The sequence below is a fragment of the Barbus barbus genome (assembly GCF_936440315.1).
Source record: "Barbus barbus genome assembly, chromosome: 4".
Lineage (NCBI taxonomy): Eukaryota > Metazoa > Chordata > Actinopteri > Cypriniformes > Cyprinidae > Barbus > Barbus barbus.
In genome coordinates this window covers 18027232-18042040 of record NC_136732.1, presented here as the reverse complement: position 1 = coordinate 18042040, position 14809 = coordinate 18027232, and the positions used below count along the sequence as shown (strand labels likewise).

The 14809-nt window shown below is 38.0% G+C and overlaps 1 protein-coding gene across 1 annotated transcript; it reads right to left on the bottom strand.

Moving 5' to 3' along the window:
• Window positions 1–3501: 3501 nt before the first annotated feature.
• LOC306868704 (prostasin-like) lies at window positions 3502–12253 on the bottom strand (the record flags this gene model as incomplete). Its single annotated transcript, XM_079414995.1, has 10 exons — window positions 3502–3945; window positions 4096–4193; window positions 4290–4534; window positions 4626–4755; window positions 4889–5111; window positions 5291–5433; window positions 10121–10389; window positions 10473–10635; window positions 10736–10756; window positions 12199–12253. 10 exons carry the CDS (start codon window positions 12251–12253, stop codon window positions 3685–3687), a joined length of 1608 nt encoding a protein of 535 aa, XP_079271121.1. The 3' UTR covers window positions 3502–3684.
• Between the last annotated feature and the right edge of the window lie 2556 nt (window positions 12254–14809).

The following is a 14809-nucleotide window of genomic DNA, read 5'->3' as shown; positions in this document are numbered from 1 at the left end:
ATCCATTCACAATTAGGAGAAACGTTTTGTTTGTCTAAGATGACCAAACGTCCACGTATTCCGTTTCAGGAATGACAAAATGCGAATTTTAAATTTACGCGAGAGAATCCGTTAAATCATGGCGCGAGTCATTGCTATGATTGACAGTGCCAACTGAATGAAGCCGATGTCAAAATAAAGCTGGGCATTAAGTGATTCAGACTAAATTCAGACTAACAAAACTACAGGTCTGTGTTGGATTAAACTTAATGTAGCCTAGTTATTAAATTAAATCTAAACATTTCAAAATATTGAATGCATTATTTATTTGTTATACCAACTTATTTAATTTGTATTTGACTATATTTAAATAATTTGGCATTATAGGCTGTGACTTTGTGACTTCCTGCACTTGCTATACTTTATACTTCATTGCGACAAAGTTCTAAATTAGTTAAAATATTTATTTTATAATAAATCAAAAGACGTGAAAAACTAAGTTGAAATGGCAGCTGCAGCCAATGATTGATCCTATACTGCCATCTCCTGGTTATAATGGTAATTTTCATTTTCATCTTAAAAAGTATATTTTTCGCCGAGACACGTTTTTACCATATTTCTTTATGTCGTCTTCATGAATGAAAAATGAACCTTTAATATCGCACAGAGTTAAGAAATAATAAATGCTTTAAAATTTTATAAGATTTTAAAAATGTGTTCATGGCTATGAAGGTATATCGAGAATAGCATTACATTGTCCTTTAAGAGATTAACCTAACTGCCTAAACAGTTACGATAGTGTTTATTTGTCAGCATTTAAATGTACAGTTATACTCACGTGGGTACTGTCCTGGGATTACCAGACTCTGCATATAAAAGTTATTTAATAACATGAAACTGTATGTTAATTCCGAAATCATTATTTACGGTGTTGCAATTATTTTGTTTCTCAGTTTATGATAAGAATGAGGCAGGAGATGTTTCTGTGAGAGTCTCTACCTATATATAGCACATATAAAATGAGCTTCACCGGAAGATTAGGAGCTGGCTTATCTTTATCCGGAAGTTCTAAATAGCGCTCCGTGCATATGGTCCACTGACCAATCAGAATCAAGCATTCCAGAGAGCCGTGTAATAAATTGTGTTAGCCTTTATTTACAAACGAACACATGAATAGGCCTCATGTCAGCTGTTGCAACATTTGATATAGTGTTAAAAGAATACATTGGCGCTCATCATTGAACACAGCAAAATATCATCATCATGGATCTCTTGCTATAATACAATACTCCCACCTTGTGGGCTATTTCCTATGGAAACTCGTTTCCACCACTAAATAAATAAATAGGCTAGCGACTTTTAATCTCACAAATCTGGCTTCTGCTTCTCACTGAAACCAGACCAACCGGTTCATGGGCAAGAAAAGCACTATTAATTTAATTTGTTTAAGATAAGTGTATTAGCTTTATTTCTGTTAGGGCTAAGTAAAGAATAATTTAATGCAGCAAACAATATAACAAAAAAAAAATAAAAATTAGAACAGCTCGTCAGTGTGGCAGTACATTTTCTGTGTACCTTTTACAATTTAAAGTTTAGTAGTAGTAGCCTACCTTAAGGGTACTGTAATATGCACCTTTTAGGGGTAAATAAGCATACAGCCCAAGTAACAAGCTGTTCAGCCCCTAAATCAGGTGTGCCAAAGTCAGTTTCTGGAGGGCTGTAGAGTTTAGTTCCAAACCTGCCCCAACACACAAAACATGTAGCCTAGTTTCAAATAACCCTGAAGGACTTGATTAGCTGGATTAGCTGGATATGGTTGATTCGAATCTCTGAAGGGCTGTAGCCCTCCAGGAACTGACTTTGACACCTGTGCCTTAAATGTAAAATTTCAATTAAGGGGCATTTACATCCTGACTTTTACAAATGTGACGTTTTATATATTTGCTTAAACCTACAAAATCTGACATATTAAAAGTCAGAAAAAAATCTAATTTGATGAAATTGAACAGTTTATTTTGCTTTTAGACAACAATATATATATATATATATATATATATATATATATATATATATATATATATAAATATATAAAAAAATAATAATAATGTTTGAAAAAAAGTGTTTGCAGTTTGCAGATTTGAAAGTCATGCTAACATTCAAAACTGTATCAGTTTTCAAATCTCATAGCATGTTAAAATTGTTTTGAAGTCATAACATAATATTCTACTAGTAATTTGTCGAAAATTAGGCTTCATTAATCGAAACTCTGGCCCTGTAAATCATACTTTGTGTGAAAAGGAATAAAAGTTGACTTGTTTTACTGTTGTACTGCCTCTAATGTTCATTTAAACTGGAAACTGTAGCGATTGTTCTGTACTGATACATTTTCTTTTTAGTTTTGCAGAAATGTAGGTAGAGGCATGTATTTTCAATGAGCCTTGGTAGCTTATACTTGTTAAAAAGGTGAAAACTATCAATCAGGTGACAGAAGGTTCTTGTTGTTTTTTTAGCAAAGTTTTGATTGTGTTGATATAGGCTTGTGTAATATATATATATATATATATAATAGGCTTTATAAGGTTTAATGCAAAAACATTTCTTCACATTTCTTTACTTTTCTCTGTTCACAGAGGGTTTCTAGCTAGTAAGGCTTTAAAAAGTTAATTGTGGAACTTGTAAAGGAACTTGTTCTTGTGTTCTGGTTCTACAAAGCTTTATTTTAGGTATATTTTGAATAATGTAGTTTATTACTCTTAGGCTGCTGATACAGTGGGCAACTTTTTGAGCAATGTTGCTGGGTAACTTTGGTTAATGTTGGCGTCAGCGGGCAACAAGGGGAGACACAGGGTCCACGACCAATCTTAAGTATCCAGATATAAATTTGTTACCCATTCTCAGTGGGAAAGTGTCTAAGCAACTTTGCTAAAAAAAAATTGCCCTGCAAAATTGCTCAAAAAGTTGTCCCATGTAGCATCAGCCGTATAGTATTTAAGTAAATGCTGCACTGATTTTTTTTTGCACTAATATTTGAAAATATCTTATTGGGATTACTCTAGAAATTAAAAAGAAGATTAAAAATTCAAAGAGAATAATAAGTAAAGTAATAGAGAAAGAGAATAATAAGTAAAAAAAAAAAAACAAGTATACTGTATATATAAAAAAAATGGCTCCAAAGTTGCGGTATGACTTTAAATAAATAAAGAAAGAAAGAAAGATTTTATTATACCCATCAGTCTCTAAAAACCCAAGGGAACCCATGGATCAAAAGTGGATCATTCAGGACTAAAGCTTCCGCTTTATTATGGATGATACTTTGTCTTCTTAATACATATTGGTGTATTTTATGTGTGTGTGTGCATATAACCGTATATATATATCCTTAAAGTATATTCCTTCTTAAAGAATATATATGATTGTGCTGAGAGATTTCCATAAGCACACATTTATTTAAATAGTAATTTTTAGGAGTAATGCAATCTTAATTTACTGCAGAGTGTGAGTTACAGAAATGAGAAACAAAATAAATGTTGTAGTTTGTTTTATTTGGGATACAAAAAGTGTTAAGATTCCATCTTAATTACTTGATTTATTCAGACTAAAGTTTTAAAAACTTTTTTTTCTAATGTAAGAGCAAATTCCCTATAATCCCCATATAATGTACTGCATATGTTAGATTATTCAGTGATGAAGTGACAGATGGCCGCTTCAGTAAAAGGCCTGAAGGACTGCTGGGAGAGACAGCAGAAGGATGTAGATGAGAGAAAGCGGCGAGAACGACTCTGCCCCATCCAGAATAGATGGGACGTTGTAGACAGTGTTAGTCAGGAAGTAGCTGAAGGGAGTGGTCTGGATGAAGGCTGTGCTGTTGGTGAATGGGTCGATCTCACTGCCAGGGGGAATGGACAGAATACCAGCCTGAACCCACATGTCGTTCATTCTACACAGCAGAGGACTGCCGTCATCATCCTGAATGAGAGTGAGTCAGAAAGACTGTTACAAATGTCATACTAAACATACAGTGGTACGTTTCCCAGAAACATTATAATTGTACGAAGGAACTCAAATCTGAAAAATCAAACAACAAGCCTAAAGGACTGTAAAGGATTCTGCAAATACCTGCTGAACATTCAAAGGCTCTGTGCAGATGTTGATATGCGTGTTGTGTGAAGGATCGCAGTTTACAATGGTGGTCTGCAATTCCTGAAAAGGTGGATCTGCATAAGAAGAAAGAAAAACAGATTAGAAAAAATTTGGGATGTCATTGAATGTATTGACATAGAAAGTCTGAATAAATGATTATATGAACTCACATGTAAAAGCATTTGAGTCCCAACCAATTACTGAACATTGAGTCCCAGGGCCAAAGTTTAGATTATACATGTCAACAGGTAAATTGGCAACTTGAGAAAACGGATGAGACAATTGAAGGAGTGCAACACCGTTTCCTAAAATATCGTCGAAAAAGACATTTGTCACATCAACTGCTATTGGCATGCTGGAGCAGTCCCATTGGACAACATTGAGGACGACTTCCCATCCATCCGTACCCATGAATCTGAAAAATTAGATGTTGAATGTGAGCGCACAAGTCAACAGTATTTAGGCAAATGATTTCATATGAAATGAAGTTTTCCTAAAATGATTACCTGGCAAAGCAGCTAGCAGAGGTCATGACGAATAGGTCAGAGACCAAAGTTCCTACACACATTTGATTATTGCGATAAGTTACACCAGCCATCCATGGCCATAAACCTGCAGAACCTCCACACACTGGCGCTGGAGAGAAAATCGAGAGAGGAGGAGAGGTAAATGTAAATGGCAGCTGAAGGGAAGTGTAAGCATGCAGTAAGACCGTTCCAATGATGGATAATTTCATTTTGCTTTGTCATGGTGATGTTAAGAAACATACCTGATGTAGGACAGGTCTCATCCAGAGCAGGCGCAGTGGAGGTAAAAGGGATGAAACCTGTATTATTCATGCCCACATGCTGAGTGATCCAGTCCTGGTACTTAGACACTCTGGCGTACACACCAGGATAATTAGGATCAGCACAACCTTTACCAAAACTCACAACGCCAGTCTGGATCCATCTAGAGCCCTGTTTGATGACCATTGGACCTCCAGAGTCACCCTGTGCAGCGACAGAGAATCAAAAACCGCTCTTTTTAACTGCTTTCTGAAATATGTTGTCAAATCATTCCATGTTGATCATGTTGATACAAACATGATGAATTATATAATAAAATGGAAAATTAATTTTATGAAATAATACTGAAATAAATGATAAAGTACAAGCTGTACTGTTGATACCTGGCAGGAATCTTTTCCACCTTCCAACGGTCCAGCACACATCATGTTGTCTGTTATTGATCCTCCATAGAGGCAGTTACACTTAGTGTTCCCAACCATGGGCACATCCACCTCCTGCAGGTTTTGAGGTGAAGGAAGGGATACTACAAAACAGTGAATGAGGAAAAAACTTATCATTATAGCTCAAATAACAGGCAGAGATTATATGTGAATATGTTGATAGTTAGAATAAAATAAATAAAGAAAAAGAAGAAAAAAAAAGTTTTAGTTTTAGTAAACTATAAAAACTCAAAAGTTCTCAAAAGTTGATTTTGTTTTCCATGAGATCACATGCCTTTATGTTACGACTTTAACAAAATCCAACTCTTTTAAATTCTCCTTTTTTTTTTTTTTTTTTTTTTTTTATCTTGATTTTAGAAATAAATAAACCAGGGTTCCCTTCCAGGAACTTCGAGCTGCGTCGAAATGCATATGGGAACGCCTTCAGCGTGACCAGGCTCTGAATATGATGTGTAATCAGTCAAACAAGGGCGAGGCGTCACGGGCGGGGTGACGTCACGACCAGGAAGCATATAAGCACGTGCGGCGGAGCCGGCTTCAGCTTTTTGTCATTCAGCGAAGCGCTCTGTGTGTGTCAGTCTTATTTACTGTTGTTTGTCCTAGTTTTAAGTGGAAAGCATTCAGTATCATGCCAAAGCCAAGGGCAAGCTCAGGGGTGAAGCTTTCAGACCACGTTTTGAGTCGTGTGTGCATCCTTGCCCTCGCTATATCACGAGCGAGGACACACACGATTTGTGCGTGTTCTGCCTGGGTGCGGAGCACGCAAAATCGGTCTCCGCACCCAGAGGGCTCTCAGGCTGATCTGGCTGGCGAGTGTGAGACGGGCATGTCCTTATCTCCTCCCGTATCCGCCAGATCTGGCGCCCCGTCTTTCGGTGTGGAAGCGGTCTCTTCCCCCGAGACGAGGGCTCAATGCTTCGCCTCTCTTCCTCTGAGGAGGTTGATGTGATGAGCGTTCACGAGGTTTCGCCGCCTCTGTCACCCCAATATGATATAACTATGAGCTTTGTAAGCTGCAGTGTTTGCACAAGCATAAAATGAATAAAGCCGGTCCCGCGTCTGCCGTAAATAAAGAGAGAAAAAAAGGCAGAGCGGCGGCTGCGCTCGCGGGGCTTGCAGAGAAAAGAAAAAGAAAAAGGCTGATCTGGCTGGCGAGAGTCAGACGGGCATGTCCATCTCCTCCCGCGCCTGATCTGGCGCCCCGTCTCTCGGTTCGGAAGCGATCTCTTTCCCCCGAGACGAGGGCTCAATGCTTTGTCTCTCTTCCTCCGAGGAGGTTGATGTGACGAGCGTTGACGAGGTTTCGCCGCCTCTCTCGCCCCACTGTGAGGAGCTACTTCTACATAGGAGCCTTCCGTTTTCCCCGATCTCCTCACCGAGGTGTCGAGATCGCGGGTGAAATCTTTTCGTCCAGGCCATTCGTTCCCGCGGGAACTGAATGAGCGCGGGTATGCGGCGATGCCGCGGGTTGAACAGACGCTTGCGAGCTATCTGTCTCCCTCTACGGCATTGCCTTTGAAGGCTCCTGCTCTGCTTACAACATCTTTGGTGGGCAGAGGGTATGCGCGCTCTCTAAACTCAGGTGGCTGCTGGGCGGGCGCAGCCTCCTCCGCATACCAGCTCCTCGCACAAAATGTCCTGACGGGCGAGCCCCAGGACCGCGGAGGGCGACCCCTACTGGGGTGGAGTGGCTTGCACCGTGGCACTCGGTGACCACTTCACCTCGGTGCCCTCCAGGGACTTGTCTGCTGACCCTGCCGCTGTTCCAGGGCACAGCCGGTCCCAGCGAGTATATTTCTCAGGTTTGTCCGCCCGGCAGCGCGGAGCCGAGAAACTCGCCTCAGCCGCCAGATAACGCGTCTCATTCCGGTGCGCCGCATCGAGACAGCGGTCTGGCCGCTTCTCTGAACCCAGAGGTCAGTCTCGAGAGACTGATTCCCTTAGAAGATCATTGGGCAGCAAGCTGCCGAATGTGTCTCTTTGGGTCCTGCCTTGCAGGGTCTGGTTCGTTCAGAGGTCCTGACGGGTGAGCCCCAGGACTACGGAGGACGACCCCTACTGGGGTGGAGCGGCTTACACCGCGGCACACGGTGACCGTCTCCCCTCGGTGCCCTCCGGGGATTTGTCTGTCAACCCTGCAGTTCCAGGGCACAGCAGGTCCCAGCGAGTATTACTCTCAGGTTCTTCCGCCTGTGATTTCAGCGGACCTGAGAAACTCGCCTCGGCCGCCAGATTACGCGTCTCCTGCCGGTGCGCCGCAGCGAGGCAGCGGTCTGGCCGCTTCTCTAACACCAGAGGTCAGTCTCGAGAGACTGATTCCCTTAGTAGATCGTTTGGCAGCCTGGCATCGCCACGTGGCATATCAACCAGCTAGAGATCCTAGCTGTGTTCCGTGCGCTCAACGGGTGGTGATGGCGCAGTGGATAAGACACATGCCTTTGGTGTGAGAGACCCGGGTTCGAATCCACTGTGAGACACCAATGTGTCCCTGAGCAAGACACTTAACCCCTAGTTGCTCCAGAGGCGTGCGACCTCTGACATATATAGCAATTGTAAGTCGCTTTGGATAAAAGCGTCAGCTAAATGAATAAATGTAAATGTCAAGCACTTCCTCCCAGACCTAAGAGATCACCACGTGCTGGTGCGCACCGACAGCACGGCAGTGGTCTCTTACAGCAACCACCAAGGAGGTCTGCGGTCGCGCCCCTTGTATAAGCTGGCACACCAGATCCTTGTGTGGTCCCAGGGCAAGCTCCTATCACTGAGAGCTGTGCACATTCCTGGGCATCTTTAGGAGCAGGCGTCCTGTCGAGACAGGGGCCGAGGCCCGGGGTATGGATGCTTCATGTGGAAGGTTTTGGCCAGGCACAGGTGGACCTCTTCGCGAGCACTGGACGCATACATCCACAGGTCCTCCCTGTGGAGAAAGTCGGACCAGCTGCCTGTGTGCTATGGTCCGCCTAGGAGGGGTCTTCCTGCTACGAAGCCCTCTCTTAGTAGGTGGATTGTGGGTGCCATGGCTTTGGCATACGAGGCCTCTGAGCTCCCCCCGCCGGTGGGAGTCAGAGCGCACTCAACCCGAGGTGTGGCAGCCTCCAAGGCCTTCTGGGCAGGTGTTCCATGCAGGACATCTGCAACGCAGCTGGGTGGTCCACGCCCCTGACTTTCGTTAGGTTCTATGACCTCGACATCCGAGCCACTCCCGGCTCCTCTGTCCTTTCGTCCTGACACCAGGCAGGGACTTGTCAGTCTGGCGGCGTTGGTATCTCGTTCCCATATGCGTTTCGACGCAGCTCGAAGTTCCTGGAAGGGAACGTCTCAGGTTACGTATGTAACCATGGTTCCCTGAAGGGAACGAGACGCTGCGTCACGTAGCCACACTTCCGGCATCCCTGCCAGCGCTTGCTTCATGACTTGAAGCTGAATCCGGCTCCGCCGCACGTGCTTATATGCTTCCTGGTTGTGACGTCACCCCGCCCGTGACGCCTCGCCCTTGTTTGACTGATTACACATCATATTCAGAGCCTGGTCACGCTGAAGGCGTTCCCATATGCGTTTCGACGCAGCGTCTCGTTCCCTTCAGGGAACCATGGTTACATACTAACCTGAGACGTTATTATAGCTAACTAAAACTAAAAAACATCAAACTAAAATTTTATTTAAAAAAAAAAAAAAACAATCAAATTGATGTAAAAAAGTCTAGTTGAATTTCTAATTTTCATTTAGTTTAAATTAAAACTAAAATGAAAATACATCAAAACTATATATCAAAAACGAAATGTAACTAAAACTTTATAATAAAAGTGCAAAAGAAAATCTAAAGATAAAGACTAATTCAAAGTAATAAAAAGTTACTCGATACTAAAATAGCACTATTTAAACAATGCATTTGGGTTCATTAAATGCTAATGATTAATCGCGACAAATCACATTCATAAAAGTTTTTGTTTACATAATATGTGTGTATATGGTTTATATTTATTATGTATATATAAATACAAACACATATAGTATATATTTTGAAAATATTTCCATGTATATATTTATATTAATATAATTGATATTACATAAAAATATTTAAAATGTATAAACATAACATATTTTTCTTAAATATATGTGTGTGTATTTATATATACATAATATATATACACAGCACACACACACATATATTATGCAAACCATTTTTTTATTATTATTTTAGATACGATGATTGACAGCACTATAAAATATGCTTGTCAGTATCCTCTATGGCACAAACAGAAACAGTGGTATGCTAGTACTACAATATTCCAAATGCAATTGCTTAACAAATCAGAGGCAAAAACATAAAAATTAAATAAATAAATAAATAAACCATTGCGTCTAAATGTATTATATTCACAAATTGTTATGTATATGTTGGGGTTTGGAAATGAATTTTTATTTTTATTTTATTTATTATAATATTTTATTTAATTTTTTTGTCTTATTACATGGTGTAGTAGAGAGCAGTCAGGAATGAATAAATGGGACAGAGAGAGGGAAATGGTTCAGGAAAGCAAGGTTGCTGCCCCACCATAGTGCTATTAGGCTCCAATGGAAAGAAAACTTGAACTCAAATTGATCTTATACGTATATACTTACACTTATATGATGGTTTTATCTGGCCATGTATCGAAAGCAAACATAGACGATATACCCTGTATAATTTATAGACATGCTCCCAAAGAATCAGACCTCAAGCGTCTTGTGGCACCAAGTGGCAAGCATGAAAAAAATCTTGCTTCTTACCGCCTGAATAAATGTCTCCCCAACCTGTGACCCACATCTTGTCACTGTTGAATATGCTTCCCTCTGCTGCCAGACAGACTGGCTGGATGTAACTAGTGAAGGTTACAGGTGAGGAGAGACGCAGCAGAACCATGTCATTGTCATTAGAGGGTCTGTCATATTCTGGATGAGGTATGACTTGAGAGACGTTTCTGGACACCTCGTTTGGATTAGCTAGTTCTTGACTTTGTCGACCCAGGTACACGGTATAGATTGTAGGATCAGGGTTGCTAAAACGAGAATACAACCAAGTGTTTACCAAAATATTCATCAAGGTGAAGAAAACATAATTGAAAATCTTTGTGTATGTTACCTTGGAAAGCAGTGAGCTGCTGACAGAACCCATTCATTGTTGATGAGTGATCCGCCACAGAAATGGTACCCAGACGCGTGAAGGCTGGCCTGCCATGGCCAAGCGCCGGCAGATGCGTTCTCTCCCCCAACGATCTTTGTGTTGAGGGGCGCACTGCCACACGCTTCAAACAAGAGAGGGAAAAGATCATTCTACTGACACTCTCAGAAAGATGACGATGTTACCCAGAAAATTGTATTATTATGTGATGAAAAAATATTTACCAAAAGATTGGCAGTCACACCCTGGCGGAGATAGCACAAGATCAAGTGTTAAAAAAGATATTATATATAGTGATATTGATAACCGATATTCACCAATACCATCAAGTAGCTGAGGTAGAAGCTACCTGTACATGTGAGACTCATTATCTGCTTACTTAAAGTAATCTTTATTATCTCAGATATGGATTTTTATGGAAAATATTGTAATGTCCATAAAAAAAAAGCCTATTTGAGAAAATCTTTCTGCAGAATAATTTAGAAAGTGACACAATCGATTAATGTATTTTCATATATTATTTATATATATATTAATGTATTTCACATAAAATAAACTGAAGTAAAATCATAGCATCTACTCAACTGTTTAGTAATATTAAGAAATATATATATACACTACCGGTAATATTTTTGATGTGTTTAAAGAATTCTCATGTACTCCCCAAGCCTGCATTTATGTGATCCAAAATATAGCAAAAACTTTTGAAATATTGTGAAATATTTTTACTATTTAAAAATAACTGTTTTCTATTTAAATATATTTTGAAATGTAATTTATTCCTATGATTTCAAAGCTGAAGTTTTGCATCATTACTCCAGTCTTCAGTGTCACATGATCCTTCAGAAATCATTTGAATATTCTGATTAGCTGCTCAAAAAACATTTATTATTATTATTATGATGTTGAGTAAATTTTTTCAGGTTTCTTTGAAAAGTTCAGAAAAACAGCTGAAATAGAAATCTATTGTAACATTATAAATGTTTTATCATCACTTTGATCAATTTAAAGAATCCTTGCTAAATTAAAGTATTAATTTCTATACAATGTATATGTATATATATATATATATATATAAACTGACTCCAAGCTTTTGAATGGTAATAGTATATAATGCTACAAAAGCTTTTTATTTCTGATAAATGCTGATCTTTGGATCTTTCTATTCATCAAAGAATCCTGAAAAAAATGTACTCAACTTATTTAAAAAAAAAAAAAATAAATAATAATAAAATGTTTCTTGAACAGCAAATAATCATATTAGGATGATTTCTGAAGGATCATGTGACACTGAAGACTGGAGTAATGATGCTGAAAACTCAGCTTTGATCAAAGCAATAAATTGCATTTTAAAATATATTCAAATAAAGCAGTTATTTTAAATAGTAAAAATATTTCACAACATTACTGCTTTTGCCTTATTTTCAATCAAATAAATGCAGGCTTGGTGAGCAGAAGAGAATTCTTTAAAAAAAAACTTTTGACTGGTAGTGTATATATAATATTAATAATAATAATGATGATAATAATAATAACAATAATAATAAAGATAAAGATAAATATTACTGAATGTAAAAAAAAAATTACATTGTTTTTTTTGTACTGTTTTTTTCCATTATTTAATGAATTTTGTCAGGAGCAAATCAAATATTTTATAAAGAACATTATATAAAGATGAAGGCATTACCTTTGGCTAGGAGGGTGATAACAAAGACCAAACTCAATGTCGAGAACATCTTCATCTTTCTGATTTCACTACTGACTCTGAACTTATATATTGCCGAGATCCTCTCCTGATTTTCCTATTGAAGCCTGAGTTGTCTTGGTCACACCTACACAATGAAACCAACAACCCTTATACAACAGAGATGATGAAAAAATTAAAAATATTCAAACAAACATTCTGTCATAGTAAATGGACAAACTTGATTCACAACATACCATTATATGAGCTTTACATAAAGCACATTTAGACTGTTGAATACATTTTGATAGGGTTTATGTATTTGCTTCAGAACAGATTAAATTTAAGACAAATTTTGTTTTAATTAAATGAACCTGTACTGTTCAGTTCAGTGCATCAGTATTTTGAATAATGTAGTTTATTACTCTCAGTTTCTTTGAGCTTTCCAAACACACATATTATTATTCATGAATATATCAAATGTGAAATGTAATTTTGAAATGTCAGTGTTCACTTTGAATTTGTTTCTGTAGATATCAAGAAATATACATTTCTATGTTTGTTCAACAAGAAAGCTGGTTTCCCAAGTTTTCAAAGAAAGTCACGCAAAATGAATAGCACAAAACTATGCAACATCATAATAGATGCTGAAATGACAAGGTGTGTTCTTTTTTCCAGTGTTATTTCAGTCTGTTTAAAATGAACTTGAAGGCCTTTGTACTTTATGTGTACCAAAGTGCAAAGCTAAAAAGACAAGCAATACCAATGAAATGAATCTTTCATGTCATCGAAAGGTTCCTTATGTAACAATGATATCTGCGTGGACAATGTCAGCTAAAAGTGCTTCATATATTGTAATATTGTTTTTTATTTATTGTGCATATTTATCTTTTACATTTACTGTTGAATATTATATTTTTATTTCTTACTCCAGAGAAGGCATGTTTAGTTTTTTAAGTTTTGGTTTATACTTTTAAATAAGTTTCAAGTGTTTTAAGCACTATTAATATTTTCCATCCTTTTTATTGATGTTTTGCTTTTGTAAAATGAACAACAAGGTTTGTGGATCATTCTTAATAAAATGGACTCAGTGAACAGACAATTAAGGAAGATATCAAAAGTACAAACACTCCTCATGTTCTGTCTTTTTTTGCACATATTGTTTGTGCTTGATCAGTCAAAGAGCTTCCTAACCCATAAAACCAGTACTGTAGAAATACATCAGGAAACAGCATATACATCAAAATAAATGTTGACAGTAAATTCAAACATCCACAATAATTCTATATATAATTTGAATTATTTACATTTTTAAACAATTTTTGGTAGTTGTCAATTTGAGGGTGAATTAAGAAAATTAACCATTTACATTACATTTAGTTATTTAGCAGACGCTTTTATCTAAAGTGATTTACAAATGAAGACAATGGAAGCAATCAAAATCAACAAAAGAGCAATAATATGCAAGTGCTATTACAAGTCTCAGCTATTAAATGCTATAATAAACTTAAAGAAAACAGATAGAATAGAAAAAGGATAGAGCAAGCTAGTGATAGAGCCATACATAACCAGCCATACATATTTATTCTATATAAATATAACTGTAATATAAATTTCACTGTATTTTAAAATAATTTTTATATATTTATATATATATATATATATATAAGAAGTTTTCGATATGCTAGAAAGATGTACAAATGATAAATTTCCAAATTTCCCACAGAAATAAAGACATGCAAATGTCAACACATTATCTTTAGCGAAGTAGGCTATTTATTATGTCTTTGATTTGAACATGCCTTTGTTTTGCACGTCATTTTGAAAACAGAGCATGGACAGACCATTAACTGAACTCTCTGAGAATGTGCATACGAGAAATTAGTTTTAGCACAGTGAGTCAAGATTATTTATATAATGCTCTTTAAAAAAACAGATTGTATCAAAGCAGCTTTACAGTACTAAACAGGAAAATAGTGTGTCGAACTTAGCAGGAACCAAAAGGCCATTGTTCTCCTCTCTGGCCAAACCAGCAGTGAATGGTATAGCCACGTGACATGTGCATGACATGTTGGCTTGTTAGTTGAAGGTGATAATGGAAATAGGCGTGGTATGCTTTTTATGTTTGATTCACCCTGAACATGCCATGTCTAACCTGGCATGATACTGGGTTAAAGTTACAGACTCAGGGATGGGCAGCCATAGCGTTTTTACCTTAAAAGAACCACAGCACCTGACCAAACTCTTACTACTGCATTTACGCTGATGACCACAATAGACTTATTTGAGCAAAAAAGTTCAAGAGACTATGAAAACAGCACTGTGCTTAGATTTTATGGTTAACACAGTTTTGAGATATATGTAAACTTAGCAGCCAAAGGCTGACGTTTAATAAAAATTTTTTTTATTATTAGGACAGGATAGCATATGAGACAGGAATGGGAGAGAGAGAGTGGGGGTGGGATCGGGAAAGTTCCAGAGCCGGGACTCCAACTCTGCACGCCAGAAGCGCAACAGTGCTATATATTGACATGGTCAGAATAGTGTTAAATCTCACAAATCACTTACAAAATAATGTATTTGTCAGTGTTTGCCTGTAGACATTTTTCAAAAT